The sequence below is a fragment of the Condylostylus longicornis genome, unplaced genomic scaffold (assembly GCF_029603195.1).
Source record: "Condylostylus longicornis isolate FDR11 unplaced genomic scaffold, ASM2960319v2 ptg000113l, whole genome shotgun sequence".
Lineage (NCBI taxonomy): Eukaryota > Metazoa > Arthropoda > Insecta > Diptera > Dolichopodidae > Condylostylus > Condylostylus longicornis.
In genome coordinates, this window is record NW_026578081.1 from 829,429 (window position 1) to 856,781 (window position 27,353).

The 27,353-nt window shown below is 25.2% G+C and overlaps 1 protein-coding gene across 2 annotated transcripts; it reads right to left on the reverse strand.

The window, feature by feature from the left end:
• Positions 1-193: 193 nt before the first annotated feature.
• On the reverse strand, positions 194-27,353 carry LOC129614582 (calcium uniporter protein, mitochondrial). 2 transcript variants are annotated; one of them, XM_055529282.1, is made up of 7 exons: positions 27,329-27,353; positions 15,571-15,802; positions 9,962-10,067; positions 9,781-9,882; positions 4,065-4,268; positions 3,642-3,969; positions 194-458 (listed from the first exon to the last, which is right to left on the reverse strand). In XM_055529282.1, exons 1-7 carry the CDS (start codon positions 27,333-27,335, stop codon positions 430-432), a joined length of 1,008 nt encoding a protein of 335 aa, XP_055385257.1. In that variant the 5' UTR covers positions 27,336-27,353; the 3' UTR covers positions 194-429. The 2 variants fall into 2 exon arrangements, with proteins under 2 accessions (XP_055385257.1, XP_055385258.1); XM_055529283.1 differs by having other exon boundaries at positions 3,777-3,969; positions 27,329-27,352.

The window sequence follows — 27,353 nt, forward strand, 5'->3', positions numbered from 1 at the left end:
AACAAAATTTTCAAAAATTAAAATTTTAATAATTAAAACTAAATATGTAAATGTAATGTATAATATTTGTGTATTAATATATAAATTGTTAATTTAATATTGTATAATTACTGAGATTCACAAAAATATTTTTAAAAAAATTGATTATTTTGTAAATTGCAGTTTAATTAAGATTGATTTAAAAAAAAATATTTCATTTAATATTCTTGCTTAACTTAAATATTCAATTATGTATTTTTTCTTTTATACATAAATAAAATATAAAATTTAATGAGTACTCATAAAATAATTATTTATAATTTTTTATTTTTATTTGATATATTATTATTATTATTATTTGTTTTCAATTTGATTTTTTTAATTTCGATGGTTTGCTTTTTTGTTTTTTTAACATTTTCTTTTTGCTTATTCATTACAGTTTGTTGATCTTTATCTTTTTTCTTCACAGGAATTTTCATCTGAAATTGAAATTATGTTTTTTTTGTTTTGTTGAATTAATTTAATAATAAATTTAATATTAATTTTTTTTTTTTTTTTAGCTTTCTTGGTTAGTACTAATTCCACAAAACAAAACCATTATATAATTATAAAAAAAAAATATAACCATAAACTATTTTAAAATATATTTGTATTTTAACGAAAACAAAAAAAAAAAATAGAATGAGAAAACATTAAACAATTAAAAATTAATAAGTTTATATAATATAATATTTTTTTTATATATTATTATGTGTATATATGTCTATTTAAACAAGAAATTTAACATTCACAATATTTTTATTATTTGATTTTGGGACAATATTAACCAAAACAAAACAGAAAGTTCAAAGAAACATTTCAAATGATTTTATTATAAAAAAAAACATTAAATATATTTTGCAAAACATTTAAAGCAATTTACATAGAATAGAACATTAATCAGTTAATATAGTGTATATCAATTATAAAATAAGTATATTGAAAATTAAATTATATGCATATAATATATAAGGGGCTCAGAAGCAAAGTAACTTAACCCTAACTCTCAAAATTTTTCCATTTTGTTAGAAATGTTATATAAAATTAGTTTGTAAATTTAATTTTAGTAAAGAAAAAAAATCAAATATTTCAAAAAATCAAATATTTTTTTTTAGTCTAAACTCAAAAATTTAATTTTTTTCCAGTGCAAAAGTAGCCTAGGGGTGAGAATTAGATTACTTTGCTTCTGAGCCCCTCATATAATATGCTAGTAAAATCGAAAATTGTGTATAATATTAGTTAATAATATTTTCTTTGATCTGTAATTTTTTATTTTTCAGCTATGTTTCAAAAGTATTTGAATTACAAATACATTGGCCCTTTCTTTTTACATTTGGAATCGAATATTCTTGAATTCTTCGAAATAATATGTATTTTATAATTAATATATTTTATAAAATTTGATAATTATAATAAAAATCTAAATTTTCGCAACTGATTTGTTCTATTATGTAACAGATTACAGGTTAATAACAGGTTAATATGCAATGAATTATTTTATAATATTTACAAAAAAATTTAATTATTAAAATATTTTTTTTTTGTCTATTTTTAGATAAAAAACCAAAAAACCACAAAATAAATTATTATTTTAAAATAAAAATTCAAATATAGTTTGTTTTTTGTTTTTTCCGGTTTTGTTTTTGTATATAAAAATTTAATATAAAATATTTTTATATTTTTTTTTTTTTAATAATAAAATATAGGTATATTTACGGCATTTTGTTACTTTTGTTAGAATATCTTAAATGAAAATGAAATTTTATTATAATTACAAAAAATTGATTTTTTTTTTAAATTTTATATAATATTAATTTTGTTCTTTTTGTTATGTAAAACTATATATATTAGTAGTAGTATATTGTATTTTTAATTTTATTTTAAACTTAAATCTAGTGTTAACTTTAATGAATGGAAAAATTATATAATATTGTATTTTAATATGAATATAAAGATTATTTTTAATAATTATAGAATATTTTTTTAGTAAAATATGAGAACATTTTTTATTTTTAATAATTATAAAATAATAAAAAATAAGTAAATAAGTAACAATAAATTAATGAATACCAAATATAAAATAATTAAGAGTTAGTATATAAAAGTTATTTGTATTAAAAATTAAGAGATCTTTTAGATAAAATTAAAAATTTCAGTCAAATTAATTTTAAAATATGTTTTGGTTTAACGAAAATTATTAAAATAATATGAGATCTTTGTGTTTTATAAGAAAAACGAATAAAAATAAAATATCGTGTGTCGGGAAAGATCGTTCAATTTTCTTCTTATTAAAATTTCTCATTAATCGATATTTAATTGATAAACTTTGTCGAAAACGTTGACGATATTTTAATAATAATTTAAATTTTATTTTAATTAATGCATAAGAAAGTATTATTTTTATAAAATTAAAATAATAAGCATTTTAATGGGAAAAAACCATTTAATTAAATGTTTGGTCACATCTTTGATTGCTTTTATTAGTTTTATTTAAATTCAATATTTTAAGCAATCAAACCTGATGTCCTGATTTCAGAGATGTGACAATTTTCTAATTTTGTAAAAATTATAGTTTTTAATAAACTGAAAATTAGGAAAAAATGTAATAAATTTTAAATACTTTCTAAAATCTGATTGAGTTTTAAATTTGTAATGTTTAATTTTTTTTTTTCTTAAAACTTTTATTTAACAAAACTTATTAAACTTTACGATATTACACAAATTGTTAAGAATTTTATTATAGAAAGAGGAAGGACAAGACAATTTTGCAACAAAATGTTATTTATAAAGCATTTTTTTTTTTCTTTTTACCATCATCATCATCATCATCTAATCTATAAAACGTTGAACATTTAAAATAACAAAACGTTGGACAAACTTCAATAAAATATTACAAAATAATACAGATACAAAATTTAGGTGATTGCTAGAAATTAAGACCAATGAACAAACAATAATTAAAATTAAAGAAATTAGAAAAAAAAAAATTTTATTAAATGAAAGAAATGCTCTCATTTTTACCTATAAATCGGACTTAAGAAATTGTTTTATGTAAAAAAGAATAATGTATAGCAAGAAAGCATTGAAAATTTCCAAAAATTTTTTTTTGAGAAAATTTAGAAATAAATATTCGGATCAATTATGAGCATTATTGAAAATTTAATTAAAGACTAGGAATTAAGAATTGAAAATTTTTGAAATTCTATTAGAAAAAGGTTAATTGATTGAATTGGAAAAAGAGAAACTTATTAAAAATATTTTTAATAAATCCTACAAAATGTAATATGAATTTTTAATTCCTAATCTGTTACGGATTGTAATTAATTTTATATATTTATATAAATTTAATTTTTAAATTCAAATTTTTTTTTTTAATTAAATTTTTACGTTATTCTCTTGTATGCATTCATTAAATATTTTAACATTTATTTGAAATAAATTTTCTTATAATTTCTATTAATTTTCTTACTTTTTGATAAACTAAAAAATTTTTTTTGTGAAACATAAAATTAAAAAAACTTGGAATATTATTTAAGATCTTTTTAATTTTTTAGTAAAATTTAAAATACTTCTTGAAAAATTACTAAGACTTATAATACCAGTAGCTAATTTTGATGGTTTACTTTTGGATGATGATGATGATGATAATTTTGTTTTTATTATTGAAGTTGTTGGCATTAATGATGATGATGATGATGATGTAGATTGTGTATTAGATGATTTTGATGAATCGAAAATTTTTCTAACAGATGATGGACCTTGTTCTGCTCTCTCTAAATGCGGTGGGAGCTGTAAATTTAATGGATCCCTTAAACGTCTTAAATCATATTCAATTTCACTTATTTGGCGTTTTAATGAATTATATTTATCAATATCAAATTGTTGTTTTTCGGCACGTTTGTGAATTGTTAATAAAAATTGTCGATCACGAACATCACTATATTGATATTCCTAAAATATAAAAAATTTTAATTAAAAATATATAAAAATTTAAATTTTTTTTTTAAATAAATAATTTATTTTATTAAAAATAAAAGAAAAATAACCTGTTTTGTAATGCAAAAATATGCATAGGCAGCCATTGCAGTACCATATGTAACGAAATATGTAACAGGCTCCATAATATCCCAAGAATATTCCCACCATGTTAATCGTGCTAATATACCAAATTGTACTGACATTAATCCGAGACCAAGCCATGTCATAACATTTGTTCTACGCATTGCCCTTTGACTTAGTTCTAATTTTTTCTAAAAGAAAATAAAAAATTATATTATTAATTTTCTAAAAGTTTTAATACAATAGATTCAGATTAATTTTATTCGCTTATAGATTATATTTTTTTGTCATACATAATTAAATTTTTGTCTATTTCAAAATAAACGAGAGTCAACTCTGTGATATCAGTAAGAATGTTTTCTAAAAGTTATGTGAGAAAAGTTGGATAATGGAATGTTGGCCCCGTTACTAAACTTGTGCTGCTGAAATTTGATCAGTGCTAAGTATATAAATTTTTGAAATTATTTGGCATTTGGAATAAAATTCCGTTTAGTTGACCTTGCATAAATATAGTCGAATTTTCGAAATTATAAATTTTGATTAGTGTTAAAATGTGCTGAAAACTCTCTTTTTTAAAAGAGACGAGTATGTACATACATAGTTTGTTGTTTAAATGAGAACAAATTCGTTCTCTGAAACAGATATGTAGCAGAGTATTAAAATGGTTAGAGTTGCCTTCCAATTTGAAATACGAAAAGATGGGGTTACTTTTTCTTAAGTAGTATTTTTATTAGGTTTTTTTTTCAAATTTTGTCCTCTTATGTAAGAAGCTAGACAGGAGATTTTTTATTTCCAACAATTAAAAGTTTAGAATTTTTAGACAAAGCAGGTACATTACCTGTTTTTTCAAAATTCATAATTGTTTTATTTAGCCTAAGGTATATGACCTTACTTATATTAAAAGTTATTTAACTTATTGTCCTGTCATCAAATCATAAAAATATATTTGTACATTTACATATATTTACGTACATACATAAATACATTTATTTTGACTTTTATTCACGATAATATCCTTTCAGTTTAAATAAGTCAACCGGCAGATTTTGTCCTTTTTACAAGTAAAACATTAAAGTTGTCATTTTCATTACTTTTATGTGCCCACAAGGACCTTTTAAAAAAAATGTATTTTTTCTTCATTTTTTTTTTATCTTTCATAAAAAATAAGTATTTTGAATTTTTTCAGTTAGTCAGAATATGACAAAAGGCAATTTATTGTGAAAGAGAGGGAAAGAGAAACGGAGATAAACAGTTATGTGATGGCAACAAATTTTGCATATCGAGTTTTCGGTGGGAACGTACTTCTCTATGGTAGAGAAGTGTGAATAAACTATTTTTAGAGAGCTGTCGGTCTGTCAGTCTGTGTGTGCACGCGTGTATCTCAAGTTTGGCTGAACCGATTTTGATGAAATTTTATATGTAAATTTATTTCGACTATGGCACGGATTGATCAACTTTTGGGATTTATCAGGCCTCGGAAATTGCACTTTTTACATTTTTTATCATTATGAAGAAAATATTCAACTGATTTACTTGAAATTTCATATATAAGCTTCATTTGACCGTCCGCGAAACCTCCTAACTTTTGGTAGAAATCAGGTGTCAGCAACTGGACGTTTACTACGAGCTAAATATACATTTTTGCGTATATAAGGAGAAATAATCAACGGATTTCATTAAAATTTATTATTTTTATTCTTCGTATTAAAACAATGAACATATAAATTTTCTGAAACGACCAGAACTCGGAAATTGAACTGGAGGCCAAATTTACATTTAATATCATATCTACGGAATGGATTTCTTGAAATTTCATATTATTACCGAAACTAACTAGCGAACTTTTCATAGGATTCAGATAGCACAAAGAGAAACTCTACTAAGACCCAAATTTATATTTTTCTAGGTATGTTAACTATAAGCTTGCTAATACCCTAAAAATTGGAAAGAAGTATTTAACAAGCATTTTTATTATATTTTGTAACACTTTCCCTTAACTAGACAATACACATTGCGATCGGTTATGTGCTGATCACATCAGTTTTTTTTTATAATTCTGTTATACAATCTGTCCAAAAGTTTTATTTTATAAATAACGTAAATTTCATATTTACAGTAATAACGATTATAAAATTTTGTATGGATGAGAGAGTAGAATATTGTGACGGAGACTACTTCTAAACTGAACCCGAAGAAAACAACAACAGTTGATAGAAACGAGAATAAAGTAGTGTGGGACAAATTAAGAGAACAAACTAGTGTGGGTAATCGAAAATGAGATGAAGACAAGTTACATTTTAGGAAATTGCAGTAAAAATTACTCAAAGGTAAAAAATGAGAAAAACTTTCAAAATGTGAGAGACTATGTGAGTTTGAAATTTTATTAAAGTAAGTATTTTGATTTTTTTTTTTGATTTTGTTTCCAAGGTAAAAGTTTGAAAACTTTTTTATTATTTTTATTGTGATGAAAAATGTTTTGGTGATTTAAAATTAGATTATGAATTTATTAAAATTTCGAGAATAATTCAAGGTATGGAAAAACAGGAAAGAGACTTTAACATGGAATTTTGGTTTAAAATCGTTTTTGTTGTTGTTGTTGATAACAATTTATTTTTACTCATTTTCTTATAAAATTTTTATGCGTACACACACACATACGTTATTATAACAGTTATTTAGTCAGCAGAAAAAATATTTTTCTTCTTGGACCTTAATAATTATAATTTAAATGAAATATCGCGATAGAACTTTGATTATTAAAAGTTTTAGACCTTTTTCTCAAGATTGATTTAATTTTGTTTATTTTAACAAAATGAAAATTGTGATTGTTCGGATGACATTCCTACATTTTATAAAAAAAAAACAACACATTGAGGGAAAAAATTGTTAAAATAAGTGGAAATTTCAAGTGAAATAATTATTAAAGTTTTAATTAATTAAACTTAAAGTATGTTTTAAGTTTATGCTATAATATAAGAGGGTTTTCATTGATCAATTTGTTTCGGGGAACGTTGTTTCGCCGTTTTTGTTGGAGCGGCTGTCTTTTAGTGAGAATTCGAATATTTTGAGGTCGTTAGAGCTTTTCAATGTTCGTCATCACAGTACGGATTTAACCGAGTAAGAATGAGCCGAATAGGAATGATCCGTTGACTATAGGATGTTGCGGGCCGTTGGTTTGAACTCTGGGTTTTTTTGATCTTGGTGTTGGTAAGGGTGCTCTGCGTTATTGTGATTCTACTCTTATTTTGTTTTTACTATTTTTCATTGTACGTGAAACTTAATTTAAAAATTTTTTGCTTCTCACATATACTAATAAACCCTACGCTTACTAACACTCCACAATCCTTTTCCTCCATTCAAATCAAATGATGACGATTTTGCTAGGCAATTTGGTAGTCGATTTAAATAATAATTGTTTTGGCTCTTACATGCAATAAATTAATTTTCATTGCAATTGATGCTTGGCCTAAGCAATTCGCCTTGTAAATGAATATTTATGCATCTATGTGTGTGCGGAACGCTGTAATGGCACATGTTTTGATGATTACGTTTTTATTATTAACCAGGAAATTTGAAGGAATATAAAAGTAAGTTGAGCACATATTAGAGGAAACTAAATTTATCTGAAGAAACTTGTGCTTTAAAAATAAAATATTAGTTTCATTCGAAATTGCAAAATAATTCACAATAAGAACTTAAGAAAAATTATGCGAACAAATTTTACTTCATTCTAAACAAAATATAAGACTCTAATGTTAGAAGTAAGGCAAAATATTTCAAGACATCCTGTAATATGATAACGGTATTTGTTAGTAATTAATTGTAACTAAATTTTGTTTATTATTGCACTTATGTGGTGTCAGAAAAGAATTTCAATATTTTCCATTTCGTGACACTTTTTCAAAAATTTATTTAAAGTTGTTTACATAAAACTTATTTTTTGACAAAAAATCTTTCAAATTTTTGAACAAAACCCAAAATTGAGAAAAATCAAATGTTATAAGAGAAAATATTTAAGGATAAAATATTTTCCCCAAATCATTGAATAATCGTACTACTCTTCTCTCTAAGATTTCTAAATTTTCTACTTTTCCGTTATACGTTAAGACCCAATATTTCAAATATAATGTATGTATAACACATAAAACTCTAAAGAAATTTCCATATTTGTAGAAAGCCTTCAAATTTTAGTGAAAATAAATGGAAATTGCAAAGCAAAAAAAAAAAACATAAAGGAAAACCAAAATGATAGTGAAAGAATTTCTGTATAGGATTTCAGAAAACATAAGGAAAACTTAAAAGAAATTTTTTCCATTGTTTTTATTTTTCTCAAAGATTTTCCAAAGAATGTTAAAAAAAACAACGTAAATGTTAACTAAATATATATGGGTGGGAGGGGTGGCGGTGACTTATGAATAAAAGTGAAATAAAATTTTCATAAAAAAGTTTTTCCATTGTGCAATATTTATTCTGACTTTAGTACATAATATAGGTTCTTTAACAGTGCGAAATAAAGTTTTCCTTTTTGAAATGAGAATGGTTTTTTTTTGCCTTTAGAGAAAAAATAATATTGCGATTCAGTGAATCAATAAATTATAAATGAAAATTTTATGTAATGTATATGCGAGAAAAATTGAAAAACTGCAAGGAACTTTGAATACGAATTGATTTTTAATAAGAAAAATATGAAATTGTAATTAATGAACAATATATGAAAGGAAATTAGTTTTTTCCTGCCATAAATTATTTCAATGTTTTCTGGAATAAAATTCATTTCACGCTAGTAATCGGTTAGTATAATGTGTTGTAATGATTAAATGACGGTGGGTCCTAAAATGATGTTATAAGTTGACATACTTATCAAACATTGTACACCGTTTTTGGGTAATTATAGTCTAGTTATACAAATAAGTAAAATAGTTTTAAAATGCTACACAATGTGCCTACAATGCGATAATATTTCAAATGCAAAGTGATATTGCAAAATTGACATTTTCATTTATGTCCCGAATTATGAGACCTAAAAATTTATTTTCCCAAAAAGCAAACTCTCTTGGAAATATTTAATCAATAACAAATTTGTAAACCGTATTTATTAAAGCTTTGAAATTTTAGTTTTAATAAAAACTATTGCAGGGGATTTTTCCTTTACGGTTCTTATCTTATAATCCAAATTTTGTCTTTCATTGTTGTTCACTTAGAATATTGTTCGTTTTGCAAAATTTATTTTTAATACCAAATTCATGTATATAGTGTGATGCCAGCTTAAGTGCGTCTCAAAAAAATTCAATTTTCGTAAGCACTTATCCGAGTAGAGCTGTTAACCAAACTGCGCAAATAAAAGCAATTACTTTTATTTTATACAACATTTGATAATTTTACTTACAAGATATGCACGTGAATTCAAAGAGTTTCCTTTTGTTTTTTTTAAATAGGTAACAGCCCGCAAAATTTTAAATGACTTAATTCTTAAATTTTATTTGACATTAGACGTATGCGCACTGTATGAAAACAATATTTACTTTTCAAAAACTTTAAAAAATATTTTTTTTTTGGTTTGTTTTTGTTTGTTTTTGACATTGAATGTAATAGAGAAGGGTTCTTAAACAAGTTGACGCACCTAAATGGGAGACGCCGTTAAACGGGAAGCAGCTAAACGGGTATTAAATATAGCAGAAATTTCAAAAGTAACAATATACTTACGTCTTCTAATGGAGTTAATTTATATTTGAGATCTTCTAATCTTTCTAAAAGTTCTTTTTCTTTCCTAATATGATATTCACCTACATGAAGTGCTTCATATAACTGAAAATATAAAAATAATTAAAGAATCTCAAAAAAATACAAAATTATAATTTGTTTTTCATTTCTCTTGTAGTTTTACCTGTGCAACGAGAGCTCGAACATCACCTATTTTATTTAAATCTTCCATATTAATTCTGTCTCTTGGAGGAGGAACAACGTCATATCTTTTATCATTTATATGTAATCTAAAATAAAAAAAAAAAACATAAAGATAATTAAACAAATATTTTTATTTTCATTTAATAAAATCACATAAAATAATTGTTAAATAAATTTTTAATATTAAAAATAAGTTGTTTTTATAGTGGCGTCTCAACAATTGAAAGTCTCAACAGCAAAAATTTATAAACTAATTACACTACATATTTGTTAGCTGTTGTTAGTGTTAATTATAATAGCGTCATCTGTTGGCCTTTAAATGCAATTCAATTATTAATAATTTTATTGTGTACGTTGTACATTTCTTTTTTCATTCCAACAATTTTTTTTACAGATGAACAATTTTCATAAAAAATTATTTTATGCTACAAAGAATAATTTCATTTATATAAAAGAAAATAAAAAAGGAAAAAATTTCTTTATTTTTAGAAAAAATTTTACTATTCTTAAGTTGTAGACGAAAACAACAACTTATTTAAATAACCTTATAAACAATTGTGAATTTTTTTGTATTATCGTTTGACAACTTTATGTTGAGTTCTTGTTCTTTTCATAATAAATGCATGGAAAATTTTAAAAGGATGTTTGTATACGAATGTATATAAGGATTATAAAGTTTATAGTTCCGTCACTTCAAGATTTATGTAGATAGCAATAATTTTTAAAATACCACAACTTTTTAGAGATTTAAAATGACTTTATGCTATACGTCGAGTACACACACATTAGAATATTGTCTTTATAGGATAATTTAAAAATATTAAATTATAAGTACATATATTAAAATATAAGATAAGTTAAGAGTGAAAATATTCATATTTTTAAAAAAGTGTGTTAAAGAAAATTTATTTTATTTCGGGGATAAAGATTTTGTTTTAGTGGCGTTTAAACATATGATTTTAGAAATATAAGTCAGCGGTTATTATTAAATTAGGTATTCTATATTTTAATGATGACTTATAATATGTGGAAAGTAGAAAATAATATACTGATTTAATTTTAGTCGCAAAAAAAGATGTGTTTTATGAGGAGCTATTCAATAATCGAGAATTTTAGGTAATAAATTTTCAATTTCCAAAATTAATTTGTAATTAAAACAAAATGAATTTGTAAAATAATTGCAATAAGACGAAGTAAGCAGTCGATTATAGCAATGTAAGTCAATTAAAAAAACACCTTCCTTCTCTCCTTCTTTTGCAAATTCTTAAGGTGTGACGTTATATTCCAAAGCAAAATATGCGAGTTTTAGTAATCCTATTAAAAAAAAAGTAGATATTTTCTTTTTTGCTTGCATAATTTAGTTTAGTTTTTTTGTTGTTTTCACAATTAGCGGGGTATGAAATCGATACACTCCATAACAGCAGGAGGTCCGAAATTGTACTCCCTTTTGTGCAAATTTCAAGGGAGGGGGGTTTGTTGACGAGACCGCCGTTCACATTCATTGCGACTACCCGGTACTGGCTATCCGGCGTCACAATTTTTTTGTTCAGTGTTTCCTGAGCATTCGGTACTTACTGTCTAATTCCCTTGGTGATATCTTTAGTTTTATACTTGGAACAGGGATATTATAAGCGGGAGCACAGGCAGACTAGAACAAGTCACGAATTGCTAAAGTTGCCTGGGGATTTACCAATTTAAATACCAAGCAATCTGTAACAAATTACTGTCGAAGTTGCCTATATAAAGTCACTTAATATGTATGATGTGATCAAACCAAACCTTGCATTTCTTTATTTCTTAGTTAATTAATAACGAAGAAGCCAGTTTAGTATGGGAAATCCTTGAAAGGAATAATTATTTTGTTTATTTTAACTACATATATGGAAAGATGTTGATTACGGAATATTTTCTTATATTTATTAAGTAACAAAAAAAAAAAAGTGTTTACTTAGTAATGAAATATGAATGTAGTTAAAGTGAATTTATTTTAAGAAGGAGGCAAGAAATTTTTTATATTAATTTTTATATTGTAAAATCATCTTTGGCTCGAGAAGTAAACACAAATTTTTTTACAACAATTGCAGAAAAGAAATTCTTTTTCTCAATTAACATTTTTGCTTTATGTTATACTCACATGTTATACATACATAAAATCCTTAATTCTTTTATAATTTTACTTTTTGCTTTTATATTCAACACATATGGTGCAATAGGAAATTTTAAAAATTCAAGAATTTCTTTTTTTGTGTCAATTGCATATAAGTAAAAATTTTCATATATTTTATTCAGTAAATAGCAAGAAAAATAAAAGTAATATTTTGAATTTTTTTTTTGTTATACAAGAGAGAGGTAATAAAGAAATTATGAATTATATGTGAATGGTTTGTAAATTTTCTGGAATTTTAAGAAAAAAAAAATTATACAAAGTAAGATTAATATAAAAAGAATTTGAGTTTAAGAACTTGATTATAAAAAGGAAATTCTTATGTTTTTGCAATATTACTCAGAGTAAATTTTATGCACCATTTTATATAACAGTTCATATTATATTTAGAATTTCTAAATTAACAAAGTTTTTATGAGAAATATTAATTTGTTTTGTTGAAATTTTGCTACTTGAACAATTTCATTAAAAAAAATGGATTGTATAACAATGTAGGCTTAAAATTGCAGCTTATATGTGGATGTACTCTCAAAATTAGTATATTCGCAATAGTAATAACAATAGTAATGGTATTAACCTATAGCCTGTATAATTACTGGGTCAATGAAAACCAAATTAAGGATGCAAAATTATTTGTTATTTCTTCAAAATTTAAAAAAATTTTAGTTTCGAACGGTTTCGTAGTAGATGAAGACTTGTATGGTTTTGGTATAATATTCTTTAAGAAACAGAAATAATTTGGTATCCTTAACTCAAAACTTATAAAAAAAACACATTCATTGTTTTGACATACACGTGAAGAAATGTTTGAGTTCAAATTGCAAGAATATCGTTCTTTAAAAGTTTAAAGTTCGAAAGTTAAATAACCATATTGATTGTTAACTTTGTCAGGCTAGTTGTCGAATTTTTTTAAAATTTTAAATAATTTCTTAAAATAATTTTTAATAAGTTCACAATTTTCATTGTAAATTTTAAAGTTGAATACATAATTATGTATAAATTGCCCCTAAAAATATGCAATATAATTTAATGAACTCTAAAATTTTAATGATCAACAGTTTAAAAATAATAAATTTTTAATTACTCATTTTTTCAAATTACAATTTAATTGTTAAGAGAAAATAATATGCAAATTAAGTTTTTAAATTCATTTGAATAATTTTTGATAAATTTTGAAAATGATTTTATTTTACTTGTCATTTTTGTTTTTCTGATAAATTTAAATGTGATTGTAAAATTTCTTTTGTTTTATCTTTGCAAATAATTAGATTACTTTTTTTTTATAGATGAAGCATAATAATACAAAATATCCTTTTTTATTCATGTACACATGTAGATATCTTTTGTAAAAAGTTTTAAATATAAAAGTTATTATCATCTATTCAAGTGGTATTAGTTCTCAAATAGCAACTCATTTCTATTTAAAAATTCTCTTTTCTTAATGTGGTAAATCATTATGTAGTTATAGTTGTGGTAGTTATTAATGTTATTGTAATGTAATAATGAATAATTATCTGTTCTTCTGCTGTGCTACAAGAATGTAAAACTGCATTTATATATAAGTTTATATGATGATCGTACACACAAATGTATGTATTATTTTAAAAAAGAGAACTGTTTTAATAATCTCAAATTTATGTAGTATGCTTTAATAGGTAAATAGAAGAATGAGTAAACTTTCATTTTGCTTGTGGTTTTATCAATATTGAAGTGTATGTAAATATGTGCATAAATTATTTTTCAATTAAAAAAATTGCAAATTTAAAAGTAAAAGATTGAATATATTAAAATGCTGGGGTGAATTATATATAAATATTTATTCTCTACGTTCGTATATTTATAATGCAAAAACATTACACATACTAATTTATTATATATGTATAATATGGAATTTGTATGAAATGTGTGAAACACCTGGTTTGCTGGCAAAACTATGCGAGATAGAGGAAAGTGTTATATGGACTAACTTTTAGCTCTTATCGCGGCGCGCATTGGAAAAAATAATAACACAAATTTTCGAAAAATTTCGGATTTTTAAAAAAAAAACGAGAAAAAAATAGAGTTGACCTTGTGAACTCTGTGATACCCGTACGAATTTGTTATCCCATGTGCGAATAGACATGTCATAACTGACTATGCGACAGACTATGACTTTAAGTTGCTGTATTACCATATTAATTTATGCAAAATTTCAGTAACATGTGTTTTTCAAAATACTGTGTGTGCCAAACTACTATTGAAGTTGTATGGCAGCTACCAGAAAGGGCTAAGAAATTTTAACGAATTTTATCAAGCACATCGGCCCTACTAATATATTCGCTTGTGTGAAGTTTCAATAGCATAGCTTTTATAGTTTCTGAGATATAGCCAAATAACTTTTGAAGTTGTATGGCAGGTACCAGAAGGAGCCAAGGAATTTCAACGACTTTTATAAGACATATTGCCCCTACTAATATATTCATTTGTGTGAAATTTCAATATCATAACTTTTTTAGTTTTTGAGATATAGCCAAATAAATTTTGAAGTTGTATGGCAGCTACCCGAACCAGCACCCCGATCATGTTCAATTTAAATAGGGTTCTGGCACTTACTACAATAAATCATTTGTGAAAATTTGGTGAATTTAGCTCAATTAGTTTTTGAGTTATCGTTGGGACGGACGGACGGACGGACAGATAAAGCTAAATCAACTCAGAAATTGACGCTGATCAAAAACATACACTTGAGTCTATATCTAAGACCGTTATTTCTTAGCGTTACAAACGGTAAGGCAAATTTAGTATACCCTTCGAACATACGTTCGTACGGGTATAAAAATTCAAATAAAAACCAAAAACTCTGATTTTGGTGAGCTTTATCTCGAAAAACCGTGATTCAAATGAAATTGATTGTAAGACCGAAAATAAAGACCAATTAATTACCTGTGAATTAAGCCAATTACCTGAGAATTAAGCCCCGACAGAAACTCAATTTCCCTCTCCCCCCAACCATACAATTTTTGGGTGGAAATTGATTAGAGAATCATCTCTAAAATTATTTGCCATCTTATGCGAAATACCCTGCATATGTTAAATTTACCAAATTTTAAAAAAATGCTTTATAATCATAAATGCCCGAAGCCAATTTATTTTTCTTTTAATTGATATTGTCTTATGTATAAGTATCATAATAAAATCTATATTGGAAAATGTTCTAAATACGTTAGTTACTCATATACAGTATGGCAACAAGTTTGCAGGCATTACCGTACTGCTTGACGGAAATTGCAAAACTTTAATAAGAGTAAAATGAATTTCATCTCAAAATTTATCGATATTTTCAACTGAGTAACGTCACATTTCCAAAATATTTTTATTAAATCTCTAAATTATTTGATAATACAGCAAGGAATGAAATTATAAAAATATTTTAAATATATACTTACATAAATGGTTCGTCCATTAAACTTTCTATACTGCATGTTGATGCAATTCGAACACCATCACGATTAAGTATAGTTGCTCGATCGATACCTCGATCTTCTGATTTTAACATATTTATAAAATCACCTACATTGTGCGAAACTGGTTTTAATGTGAAACGACATTTTTCATTTCGACTAGGTAACGGTATAATCATATGTGGTAAACCTTGTATGTAACTAACTGTAACATCTCCTGTAAAAAGAAAGAGTAAATGAAAATTTAAAAAAAGAAAATTTAACAATACAAAAATTTTTATTTACATATGTATGTCTTTTAAAGGAATGTTATTTATTTTAAAGAATCCTTTTCTTTGACAATTTTCTTTTTTTTTTTACCAAATTGCATACTTTATTTTAGAATTGCATTATTTTTAATATATTATGCATAATGTGTGACAATATAACAATATTTATTTTTGTCAAATTTACTTGAATCTAGAAAAAAACAATAAACAACATGCATGAAATAAATTTAATATTCAGGTGACTTTCATATGTAAAATATGTGAAATAAATTTAATAAAATAAATAAATATAAAATTTTAGAATATTATGTTTGAAGAAAAATATATGCACATGCCCATAAGGTTCTGTCATGAAAAATTCAAAGGAATTCAAATATGGATAAAAAGGATAATAAGAGGGAAAATCTAAAATAAAAATATTAGAACTAAAAATATTTTGAAAAGCAAGTGAAATTATTTCTCTTCTTTTTTATTAAAAAACAAGTGAATTGTTTTGTTGTAGAATGTGAATAGGATTTGAGGATTCATTGCTAAAAATATTTTCAAATTTGTTTTGGCAGAGAAGTTGTACTTGAAGTGTATTATAAATTTCTTGGCCTGTTCATAATATTCATAGGAAAACTTATGTAAATTAAACTAAGTTGGCCCAAAAACTATTTTCTAGATAAAGCATTTCATACCCTTTTCTTATTTTAATTAAATATTATGCAGCGTCCGATTCTCAAACTGGATGATACTTCCAAAACAAGAAGATAGAATGGTTAAAAACAAACTAAAAATTATTTGAGAACAATTTTGCTTTTTCAAGCTTTATATTCAAATTCAAGACGCCATTTAACAATAAAGTAAAACACCATTTTTCATTACTTTTTTTTGTATTCTTTAAACTCCCTTCGAAATTGGCTCAAAAATATGTACACAAGTTTTTGTTAATAAGGAAATAAAGAGTTACTATTCAGCTTTTGATTGCATATTAATTTTTTTAAATCAGTTATTAATTGTCGAAGTTATTGCCATTTAAGTCGATACAACTTCTTGTCGAAACCAAAAATTTTAAACTCCCCCAGAAACAATTTTTTTTTTTCATAAGATTGTCGCATCTTTCTAGCCCCGAGCAATTATACCACGTTACAAGTTCAGACTGTATACATAAAGTTTTATATCTTATAATTGTACGGCAGAGTAAATTGCATTCATTATTTCAATATTGAATTTGATTTTTCAAAAAAAAAAACTGGAGTTGGCAATTAAAAGATTCTTAATATTCAATGATTTAATTTAAAACAAAAAAATTTCAGATTTGAATATTTATACGAAAATAAAAAAAATTATAATTTTTGGATTTAAAATTCTTAAAAGTTTCTCTTCTAATTTTTTAATATTGATTTTGACATAAAACTCTTGACATATGTTGGTCATTTGGTTATTTTAAATGAAATTCAATTTGAGCATTAATATTATTATGGAAAATAAAGTTTTCTTTGGTTTTAAAATTCTTTATTTATTAGAGCGTATTTCAAATATGAATACGAGATTTTAATATTTTAAATAAATATTTTGTATTTTATTTAAAAACTGAATATTAAATTATTAAAAATCTCTTACAGAGAATTTATTAAAATAAACAGCAAAAATGTATAAGAATCCTATTAAAAATTTTAAAAGAAATTAGGGGTTTTCATAAACACAGAATATTGCGAAATATTGACAATACTGCGCTGCATGTTTTGCAAATCAAGTAAATGTTGCGAATCAAATTTGTTAATAAACAGTTCTGAATTGTCAACGATTCAGAACTGTCAGTTGAATTGTCTTTACTGTTTTGCTTTTATACAGCTGTCAAAAATATATTACAAATCTGTTACATATGCAAGTCGAGGTTTTGCTGCATTGGGCTAATATGAAGAGAATTTTTGACTTTGTGGAATTACTTTAACTACTTCTAAAGTTTAACTTTAAAATTTACAAATTCTTTGAAACAAATTTTAATTTTTTTTCCTTTCAGTATTCATTATCTACGTTTTGGAAGTGTGTCACTCAAAATTATAAAATTTTTAGGATCCTCTTTCTTACTTGATTTATTTTGCATATATGTAACTTGATTCAAAAATTCTTCATTCAGAATTCATTTAAAATATTCATGCGACTGTCATAATGTTCCATTATTTTTGAATACATGAAACATGAAAATATAATTTAAGAATAATTTTAAGTATGATATAAAAATTTGTAAAATATGTGCTTTTTTTTAGTGATTTTGAAACCTACTTGTACAGAAGACATAAAAAATTAAAGAGTTAAAGATAATTTTTATTCTTGCGTGTACAAATTTTCATCAAATACGTATGTAATATTTTTACCATGGCGATTAAGAGATCTCAACTTTTGAATATGACGTGACATTTTCATTCTCTTCTTTAATTCCTATACCTAAATGTAAATTTCATTTTTTATGTTTTTTTTTCGGAAAAAGGACTAAGAAATCAGGTGCTAAAGGATAATTTTTGTATACGTGCTTTAGTTGTTGAAAAATAAAAAATATTTTTGTATAATTTTTTTTTTGATAGTTTTGTGTTAGAGAAATTTTAGGAATACCGAAGTAAAAATAATTTTTTTAATTTTGCAAATATTTTTTTATATTAAAAATTTAATTACTTGTAAAGGTCTTGGAAATATATTTTTAATTAAATATTAATTTTATGCAATTTTTATTAAAGAATTTGGCATGATTCACAAACAACACATCCAATTATTACGCATCGAATTTTACTATTCATTATTAAATTTTAATTTATGTACGAACAGCCCTGGACATTTTACTTATACTAACGAGGGCAGTAGCATGGCAGTGATGTATGTATTAAATTAGAAGAGAAAAAGAGAAAATTGTTTAAATTTTTCCTCTCTTACAAACATTCTCATTTAGCCGGCCGAATTTTATGCTTCCAAAATGACATAAATCAAAAATAGAGTTGGCTGCTCGTATAGGAAGGGAGTTAGGCAAAAGGAAGAGAATGTTCAGGGAAAATTGAAAGATTTAACCATTAATTAAAATCTTTGAAAATTGTAAGTTATATAACAGTACCTCCCTGAACAGTACTTTGTTGAACGGTATTGATAGCATATAATATATTTTCCTTATGTTTTCCTCAACATACATAGATAAATAGATTTCTGAATGTGACTAATGGAATTTGGTGAGACTACAATATCATTATTGAATGGTTGGTAAATTATAGTAACCTTACCAATCTGGTTAGAAAAGAGAGGAAATTAAATTTTTGACTCCATTCAGGTATTTATAAATGTAAGAAGAAGTCAACTGACTAAGGCCAAGCGAATGAAAATGTTTGAATGTAAAATTTTTGTATATTGTTTTTGTTGGATGTTGTACAGTATTTTGGAATAAGAATTTTAAGAAAGAAAGAATTTCTTGATTGTTTAATATTTTTGCAATTTCTCAGGATTTATTAAAAAAAGATCGGAATCACATATTACCGTTCTACATACATTTTTTTACTGTATGTACGCCTGGCCCATCTTTATCGAAGATTTATATTTTATATAAACTGTAATTATTCTCTGCAATGTCCTTCTTTAGACACGTATTAAAGAAACAAAAACTGCTTACACAATAATTTATTTAGTCTAAGAACATGACTTTTAAATAGTATAAGAAATCCGATTAGCATTGAAATAATATCTTAAAACTCATTAAATTATATGCAACAATAAATTAGCTTCTCAGTGACATTATACATTATATTGTCTTTTAAGTGGAGCCTTCACAACTACAATCCCTTATAATTTAATTCAATTTATTATATTAAATTTATGTTATTATAATAATAACGATTTTTTTATCTTCTATATTTTTCTTACAAAAAAAAGCAAGTAAAAATTAAATAGAATTTCCAATGTGTACCTTTGTAATGAAAGCATAATAAGATTTCTATTTTATCTCTAGTTCCCTTTAAAGCTACTACCACTATATATATATACAAAAACATATGTATGATTACATTCAACAAAATGAAAACGATTAAAAATTGATAATGGTGCAACAGGGAACAAAAAAATATTGCAAAAGCATAAAGGGAATGAACAAAAGCAAGAACTAAAATGTCAGCTATCTTCCACTTTCTATTCTAATAATATACAAGTATAAAAAAGAATAACTATAAAATAATATTTAAAGCTTTTAAGAAACTTCTATGCAATGAAAAAATAATATAAAAGATTAAAGAGATCTATTCTCTTATTAAATGGTTGGTCCAAATACATAAACAGTTCAGGGTTCACAATTGTTGTTTTCAGAAGTGCGAACATTAAAAAATAAATTAGATTTCAAAAACAGAACTACCTTGATTCATTTAATCTTAGAAATGCGTACAGTTTACTCGCACAAATGTGCGTTTTGTTTCTAAATGAGGAGGTTTAGATAGAACAAATGAAGTGATGCTATTTCTCAGTAGGGGGCCAGTAGATTATAATTGAGTAATAACAAATGCCAAAATTCTGCATTATATTTATTTAATATTTAAATTATTGCCCTCATGATTTATTTGGGTTTTTGTTAAATTTGTTTTGTTGTCATATTTAAAATTTGTGGTTATTAATAATATAGAATTCTCAGATGTTTTTCTGTAAACAGCATTAACTTAATTTAAAATGACACTCGCTCAAATTTGAATGACACATTTAATTATTATTATGATTGTTATTATATGAAAATGTGTCATATTTTTATGACATTAAGTCCTTATATTAGTTTAATTTGTTATTTTAATGCGGAATATTTTAAACGCATACAGCAAAAACAAAGATGTTTTTTTTTTTTTTCAAATTTCATTTTTCAAAATTGTAAATGCATAATATTATATAACACCATGTATGTTAGGTTCCTGCATATTTCATTTTGAAAATTAATTAGTTTAAATACTTTAAGCGCATACCGAAACCCTTCAATATCCAACCAACCAGATTTTAAACTCTGTAAAAGCTAACTGTTAAAGAAACGAATTAAAGTATAAGAAACAATTTCATTTGAACGAAAGAAATGTTTGAAATGTTCGAACCGAAGAAAAACTTGAAAGTGCGCCATCTACTGCTGAATAACGGTATTTAATTATTATATTCGAATTTCATAAGATGGTTCGGTAAATTTCAAATTTGACTTTATTATTCTAATCTATAATGAAATTTTAAATATTTTGAATAGCCTTGTGAATTTCAGTACGAAAAATATTTGTAAATTTGAATTTTTCTGTTACACACTTTTTCTGTAGCAGCAACCATTTTTGCTTTCCAATGGCTCTTATTATATTGCTTGCCAAGTTCAAATTTTAAGTTTATAGGAATTCCAAAGACCATACCAAGAGTGTTTTCGCAAAGCTCCTAAAAACACAAAACTCCTTCTGAAAGCATCTCGATTATAAACAGGCTTCCCCATTTGATGCTTGGATTTTCAGTTTCCTGCATACAAATACTTAAATATTTTTCTTTTTTTTGCAACTTATTTTTTGTTTTTGGCCCACCCTGAATTAAAATTATTTAACTTAACTTTTTTATCGATTTCAAAGAAGAAGAATAAATAAAAAGAAAAAAAAAAGTGTGGTGTTTAAGTACTGAAAATGCAAATTGAATTTAATGTGAATAAAAAAAAAATTTATTGTAATAATTTTCAGTATCTTGAAATGAAATTGAGTGCAAAAATAACATAAAAAGTAATGATGACTTTTAAATTTCCAAAAAAAAAAAACAGGAAATTACTTATGACAGTTTTGAATTTCTTTTAAAAGGGTTTAGTTAGGGAACACTTGAATTTTTTGATAGATTTTTAATACATCGTATTCGAATACACGCCTGGTGTAATTTGGGTATAATAAAAAATTTGATTTTGTACCTTTATATACAAATGTATGTTCTTACTATATACATATAGGTACTTAAGTTCGAGCCTAAGTATTTTTCATTTTATTGCGGACATTAAAGTTAAATTGAACTCAGTTTGTGAATTTATGGAAGAAATAATTTGTGATATTTGAGTAGACCCATTGGTAATTTGGTTATTTTAAACATTTCGAGTTTACAAGTAATTTTATAGTTGTGAGTCTTCGGGTGTCCGACCCAGATAAAAGGCTAAAATTTCTTAATTCCATAGTATGATAATTTATCACACATAACATTAGGGTTGTACACACATAGAAACCGTAATAATACGAGATTTCTATATTATAATTCCAATAATTTCTGAGATAATGCCAAATAACTTTTGGAGTTGTATGGCTGCTACCAGAAAGAGCCAAGACACATTGGCTCTACTAATATATTTACTTGTACGATATTTCAATATCACAACTCTCATAGTTTCTAAGATATATAGTCAAATAAATGTGGAAGTTGTATGGCTGTTAACCGAACCAATACCCCGATTATGTCCAATTTAAATAGAGCTCTGGCACTTACTACAATAAATCATTTCTGAAAATTTGGTGAACTTAGCTCAATTAGTTTTTGAGTTATCGCTGAGACCGTCGGATCATTATTTCTCAGCGTTACAAACGGTAAGGCGAATTTAGTATATGCTTCGAACATACGTTCGTACGAATATAATAATTTTTCTGTTAAAAAACAAAAGGAGAATTTGTCTTAAATTTCTTATACAAAACCCCGTAATTTAATGCTTCTATCACTCCCAAATATTGAATATCAGAAATATTTGGTACTCATTTAAATCAATTTCGGTATACTTTCAGTAAACTTACATTAATTGATTAAATTCACCTTTTCATTAATGAAGTCAATCCAACATAGCACTCTTCCTTTTTTTACATTTTCCCTTTGTATAAAATTTTACAATACTGGAAACGGCACCGTACCGTTACTGCTATCCAAAGAAAATTTGTGTTAACTTTTTGTTGTGTTAATTTCAGCCTATACTCCTATACAACAATTCCAAATTTTATAGGTATTCTTAGAATTTTTTTTATATCATACAACATACGAGTTCAAAATTATTTTACACGTCCCATGTACGTGTATGTGTTTATTGTTAAATTCCTGATAACTTTTATAAACTTTTAATAAAGTGATATGAAAAACAACGCACAAGTTGGGAAGTAAGAGGAGGAGAAAAAAAAATTAAATTAATTTGAAAATGTTTTTCTTAAAATTTTCATTGGAAAATGACATTCATTATTACTGAAAATTCTTGTATAAAAATCGGAGGAAAGACAACAATTTCTTCTGACATTTTTTTCATTTTCTATGTATAACAAGGAGCAAAAAACACAAATATCTTAAAAATACAAATAAAAAGAAAAAAGAAATAAATCATCTTGGATTATGAAACTTTTTCTAAAAATATCTTTTTTGACAAATGAAAACATTATCTGTTTTTCCAGCATGGGGGATAAAGTGGGGAAAAAATTTCGTTTTTTAAAGATAATTTTGGGAATAAAAGTTTTCGAGCTATGCTGTTTTTTTTTTTCGTTCTATACAACTTTTTCCTTTTATTAGCACGGGTTTTATTTTGGTTTCATCTCCATCTCGTGAATTCCTTCTAATGTTAATCTTCAAAAAAAAAAAATTTATAATGCGTCAATTATTTTAAATTTTATTTTTTTTATTCATTGCCGCATCTGCTCTTATTCTTATTCTATAATCAGATAAAAGTATAGAGCATCGTACTTTTAATTGCTGTTTTTATATGCAATAAAAGAATATTCTAAAGAAAATTTATATGAAAGTAGATGAAGAAGGTAAAATAAGTTGAGAAAATTGTGTTTCTTTAAGAAACTGATAACAAAAAAAAATTCTTTAAAGAAAATTAAAAGAATTTCATAAAAGGTGTCTCAAAATTTTAGTTGAATGATTTCCAGGACTTTAATTGGAATCAATGAATCATTAATGACATCACTAAAAATTGCATAGATTTAAAAAAAATTCAAAGTTAAAATTTTCAAAAGTGATTATTTTGCATTATTACGAAACCGTTTTGGGTTATATAATTCTTGCAAACCCATAGAATACGCTTATAAATCCAATTAAGGTGCCTTGTTTATGTGTACTAAAAACATATTAAAAATTTTATGATAACATAATTGTCTCTCACGAATGCTCTTGTGATTGCTTCTCATGCTACCAAATACATGGTAGGTAAACAGTTCAAATAATTATGGCAATTACTGTCTAGAAAAGCAATTTTAAGAACAATTTACTGATAATTGTTTCATACCTCGGTAGTGCAATTGGTAGAACATCCGCCTATAACATTGGTTCTAGTTCAGAGAGGAAAAAATTTTCAACTTTTCTATAGCTTGACGTGTTCCATTGACTACGTCATTTATCTGTTCTGGTATTTTAGTAACTTCTTCTATCGGTAACTTCTTCTATCGCGTACGATCTAGCGCTAACGTACTGTAGTTAGTCACTTCAATTTTTCTTAAATCTGCTTTTACCTACTTTTTGGCCTTCCCCTTGCCCTTTTTCCCTGTTCGCTTGATGTTCGAATTTCATTGTTTTCTAATTACATTTCACAAATTCTAAATAATTTAATATTTCAAAAAGAGACTTCAAAAAAGAATACTGACTGTATAATTTGTGGAATAAGGACAAATTTAAGGAGCGTGTATATAAGAAGATAAAATTTCTTTTTATTATTGTTATTTAGTTCAATGTAAATAACTTTTTCCCTTCTATATAAATTTCCAAATATCCTTGAAATTTCAAAACTTTTTAAAAATGTTATTCTTTGGAAATTTTATACTTTTTTGGTTGGGGTTTTTATAAGAAGTTATAAGAAGTTTTTTTTTTTTTTTTGGGTTAAGAAATTAAATCTAAATATAGGTTAGATTTTATAAAATAGGTTTTACATAATGTTAATTTTTAAGTTTTTCTTATTTATTATATAATTATGAGGTAAAAGTTTAATAATTTTTATAATTTAAATTTTCCTTTGAAATTTAATGAATTTTGTGAAAGAAATAGAAGAATTTAATTTAAAGTAGATCAATATATGTACATACATAGAAAATTTGTATCTAAAAACATTTTGTATGATTTCATACCGGATGTATGAAATTAATGAGAAATCATACATAATGTTAATTAAACCAAAAGTGTTTGATTGAAAAAATACAAAATGCTTAAGTACACGTGTAGTTTTAAGTAAGTTAACTATGGTTGCATTATGAGTATTTTAAAGAATATTGGTGCTTAATAAAATTATTAATAATTTTAAACGCTATTACATACAATTAAGTAGTGTAAATACTTCTAAAAACTAATAAATTTAGAATTATATAATAACCTTCTTGCAAAATGTTTAGAGTAAAACAGGACTATACCTTAATAGTTTGTAGAATTTGTATTCTATATAAGGCAATATTAGAAGGCATACACCATAAAGCGGTATGGCTTCTATTGCCTGGAAGTGAAACCTGGCACACAAATCAGGCTATCATTAATAATATTCGGGTATTCATAAATAATTGCCTCAGAAAGTTATGCGGAAGAATAATGTTGTGGGAGCTGGCAGGTGACTCGCGTCCACTTTGCTATAAATGAGAAAAAGGAAATGGCGCTGATTGGGGCATACGCCAAGAAGACCACAGGCTGCGATATCATGTTAAGCGTTAGAGTGAAATCTACTTGGTAAACGTAAAGTTAGAAGGAAGAAAATGACTCGGCGTCAAACAATAGACAAAGAAATCATCAAAAGCGGCAAAACATGAACACAAATAAAGCATTTAGCCGGCAATCGAATAAGATAAAGGGACTATGTGAGAGCTTAATGCTCCCAAAGGAGAAAATAAAATTTTTGGAGATATTTAAAAAAATCTTTTGCAAAACTTTAAACGCGTCTTTTGGCTAAACTAGAAGAGATAGAGCGATTTTAAGTGTTTTTTGTGATCACTGAGAATCCACAGCCAATATATGATAATAGGCTGTAGCAAAAATATTTTTGGAGATATTTAAAAAAATCTTTTGAGTGAATGAAGGAGAAAAGAAAAAAATCTCATTTATGAGAATAAGGTATGTGATATTTGAAAAAAAACACGAAAACATATCCTTTCAAATTACGAAACCTCCGCAGAATGAAAATGCAAAAAGGAGGTTTCCCTCTTAATTAGTTTTCGATATGATGGTACCATTTCATTTTACTGTCGAGAATTAATTCTAGATAATCAAAGTGAGTCATTTTTATACAACCTTCCTAAAATTCTAGAAGTACAGTATACTATTTCGGTAAAAATTAATAAGGTTCTAATTAAATGAATTTAATAGAATTTAAAAAATAATTTCATTTTGGAATTTATACACAATTTATTAAAATATTTATGAATTCTTTTTTGTATTTAATGCATAAACTTGCATCAATTCTTAATTAGTTGTTGACTTTTCAAATAGCTGCCATATATAATACTTGATTAGATAGAAAATTTTAATTAAAATAAAATTTAAAATCAAGTTCTTAAAAATTATTTTGTTCTATATTATTTATCTTATTGAAAATGTTAAAAAGAAAGTGGATTAATTAAAAGAGAGTACATAAAAAGTTATGAATTTCTTTTGATCATATAGAAAAATATTTTTAAATATTATTTATAACTTGTATTTGTGTTTATATGTGTGTATGTGTGTTATGTCTATAAATAATAAAAACGATTTTAATTGTTAACATTAAAATACATCTGCTTCTAGTATACCGTTTATAATACGTACAAGTGGTGTTAAACTGAAAAACACCGAATATTTATAAGAATAACTAATGGAAATTTCTTTATACAGCTGCAGAACAAATGGATGACGTAGTCAAAGGAGAGAGTTAAAGTACGAGTATTTATTAAAAAAATTTTTAAAAATTTTTAAAATTTAGTAAAAAATTTTTCTCCTCGAACTGTACTTGAACCGGTGACCTACCGCTTTCTACGCGGACGCTCTACTAACTGAGCTACAGGGGTATGAAAAACTTACCGGCAAATTGTTCTTCAGATTGCTTTATACTGTAAGTTTTTTGCTGAAGCCGGTACTGTAAGGGAGGTTATGTGAATCGACCAATTTCCTTGAAATTTGATATATAAAATTAGTGTGTTAAAAGAATGTGCCTATAATTTTTTTGGAATTCAGGAGTGAGTTCAGGGCACGGAAATCGAACTTGGGGCATTTTATTTTTTTTTTTCAAATTTATACAGAAATGGATGGAATCAATTAGGATGGAATTTCTTGAAAGTTAATATTTGACTTTTGGTTTCACTAAGGGAAACTCTACTAAGAGCCAAACTTTCATTTTTCTAGATATGTTAACTAAGAGCTTACTAATTTCTTTAAAATTGCAAAGGCATTTTCAATCATCTGTTTACTATCACTAAACTACAAAATTGTGGTTGTTTGGGTTCTGAATTAAAATTTTAGTAACATAAGATGACTCGGATATTAATAACATAAAAATATAATTTTGTTATATTCACCTTTCATCTCAAATTCATGTTGAAT